The 2,500-nt window shown below is 47.1% G+C and overlaps 1 protein-coding gene across 2 annotated transcripts in view; it reads right to left on the bottom strand.

Moving 5' to 3' along the window:
- ctdsp2 (CTD (carboxy-terminal domain, RNA polymerase II, polypeptide A) small phosphatase 2) overlaps positions 1–2,500 on the bottom strand; it is a 10,983-nt gene that overhangs the window by 7,886 nt on the left and 597 nt on the right. For both annotated transcript variants that reach the window (XM_069143571.1, XM_069143570.1), the window contains exon 1: positions 2,348–2,500. This exon is cut by the window's right edge. In XM_069143571.1, coding sequence (XP_068999672.1) covers positions 2,348–2,408 — 61 coding nt within the window. In that variant the 5' untranslated portion in view covers positions 2,409–2,500. The remainder of the gene's footprint in view (positions 1–2,347) is intronic.

Below are 2,500 nucleotides of genomic sequence, written 5' to 3' on the forward strand. Positions count from 1 at the left end.
CATCAGAAGCTCTCCGTCCTCCAGGAACAGGAACTATTTCTACATCAGAAGCTCTCCCTCCTCCAGGAACAGGAACTATTTCTACATCAGAAGCTCTCCGTCCTCCAGGAACAGGAACTATTTCTACATCAGAAGCTCTCCCTCCTCCAGGAACAGGAACTATTTCTACATCAGAAGCTCTCCCTCCTCCAGGAACAGGAACTATTTCTACATCAGAAGCTCTCCGTCCTCCAGGAACAGGAACTATTTCTACATCAGAAGCTCTCCGTCCTCCAGGAACAGGAACTATTTCTACATCAGAAGCTCTCCGTCCTCCAGGAACAGGAACTATTTCTACATCAGAAGCTCTCCGTCCTCCAGGAACAGGAACTATTTCTACATCAGAAGCTCTCCCTCCTCCAGGAACAGGAACTATTTCTACATCAGAAGCTCTCCGTCCTCCAGGAACAGGAACTATTTCTACATCAGAAGCTCTCCGTCCTCCAGGAACAGGAACTATTTCTACATCAGAAGCTCTCCCTCCTCCAGGAACAGGAACTATTTCTACATCAGAAGCTCTCCGTCCTCCAGGAACAGGAACTATTTCTACATCAGAAGCTCTCCGTCCTCCAGGAACAGGAACTATTTCTACATCAGAAGCTCTCCCTCCTCCAGGAACAGGAACTATTTCTACATCAGAAGCTCTCCCTCCTCCAGGAACAGGAACTATTTCTACATCAGAAGCTCTCCCTCCTCCAGGAACAGGAACTATTTCTACATCAGAAGCTCTCCCTCCTCCAGGAACAGGAACTATTTCTACATTAGAAGCTCTCCCTCCTCCAGGAACAGGAACTATTTCTACATTAGAAGCTCTCCCTCCTCCAGGAACAGGAACTATTTCTACATCAGAAGCTCTCCCTCCTCCAGGAACAGGAAACTATTTCTACATCAGAAGCTCTCCCTCCTCCAGGAACAGGAACTGTGGAAAGTGGCTCACAGATTTACACCATTTTTGTTCGCAAGGACAAACCAGCATGTTACACAACTCTGAGACAAAAGAACACTGGATCCAGGTTTTGGTTGGACACCATGGGTTCTGTCCAGTACAACATATAGTATTAGAGAGCCAGTATTGATTTGTTGGCTGTGTATGACATAACAGATGCATTAGATCCGCCCTGCGTGCACGAGGACAGACAGAAGATCACTTTCACAGATCAATCCATCACTTAAACACAAAACATGCACACAGACACGGAATTATTCTCCAGGAACGGAGACAACAAAAACAAGCACAGCCGTGTGTGATGCACAGACATGAAGAACCAGGAGGTTTGAACAGATGAACAAGAGCCCGAAGAAAAGTGTGCAAACAACGAGATGTACAATGGGCGGTGCGCAGAGGGGCGTGTTTGTGCATTCCGCTGTCAATACCGCGGCACCTATTTCTGTCCGGTCTCCGGTGAAACAATCACACTGTCCTGCACTGAGCAGCCGGTAATATCCAGCCCCCGGTAATATCCAGCCCCCGGTAATATCCAGCCCTGATGCAACACGAATCTGTCTAATAAAAGACAGTAAAACGTGCAGCAGTGCGGTGACGCGCACTAATCTGTAAAAAAAAAAATCACCATCCTCCAATACAAAAATGTGGGCAAAAAAAACACCACAGCAGCAGTTTTATAATCCAACACACACACACACACACACACACACACACACACACACACACACACACACACACACACACACACACACACACACACAACCCAGTCCAGCTCGGTTCCGTGTGGTCGTTGTGCATGTGGTGACCTGTAGTCGGAGACGGGCTGGTGCCAAACAAGCTGAGACATAAATCGAGCTCCGTCGTGGAGGTGATCAGCAGCAGTGATCATCACAACAACACATGTAAAGACAGATCTGCACAGGAAGAGCAGAAACACAACAACAGGATCAACAATAGCTGAGCTCTGGATCACAGCGCGTAATGGAGACCGTGAACTTCTACCTGAGCGCATGTCCACATCCAGGAGCAGATCTGAAGCAGGGAGACACCACACATCTTCTGTCTTGTATTTTCAAATTAAGAGTGATGTTACTGAAGAAAAAACACCGAACCTTACAGGTTTGGGGTCAAATATCTTGAGAAAAAAAGAAGATTACGATTGTTTATGACTCCATTGTTGTGTATTTCTGCAGTGATTTGCTGTAAATATCACAGATCTGCTCGTTGGATGTAAAAAAGACAAAAAGACAAAAAGACAACGCGCCTGAGAGCGCGCGCTCAACTGTCAGCTGTCAGGACTTCTGGACGCAGCGATCAATAATTCAGACTCAGTCCACCACCGACCCGCCGAGGAGCTCTCACCTGTTTTCGGAGACACTTGAACGTCTTCTTTCTGCACTTGGGTGATAACAGAACTTTCCATCTGACAATCACGGAGCCCTCAAAATCCTCAAATCCTGTCCCCGAGCACCGACGGGCATCCCTCATTGGGTTTTATGGAGAAGATGACTAATA

This window comes from Embiotoca jacksoni, unplaced genomic scaffold (assembly GCF_022577435.1).
Source record: "Embiotoca jacksoni isolate LCO1_2020_lvr unplaced genomic scaffold, fEmbJac1.0.p SCAF_111, whole genome shotgun sequence".
In the NCBI taxonomy this organism is placed as follows: Eukaryota; Metazoa; Chordata; class Actinopteri; family Embiotocidae; genus Embiotoca; species Embiotoca jacksoni.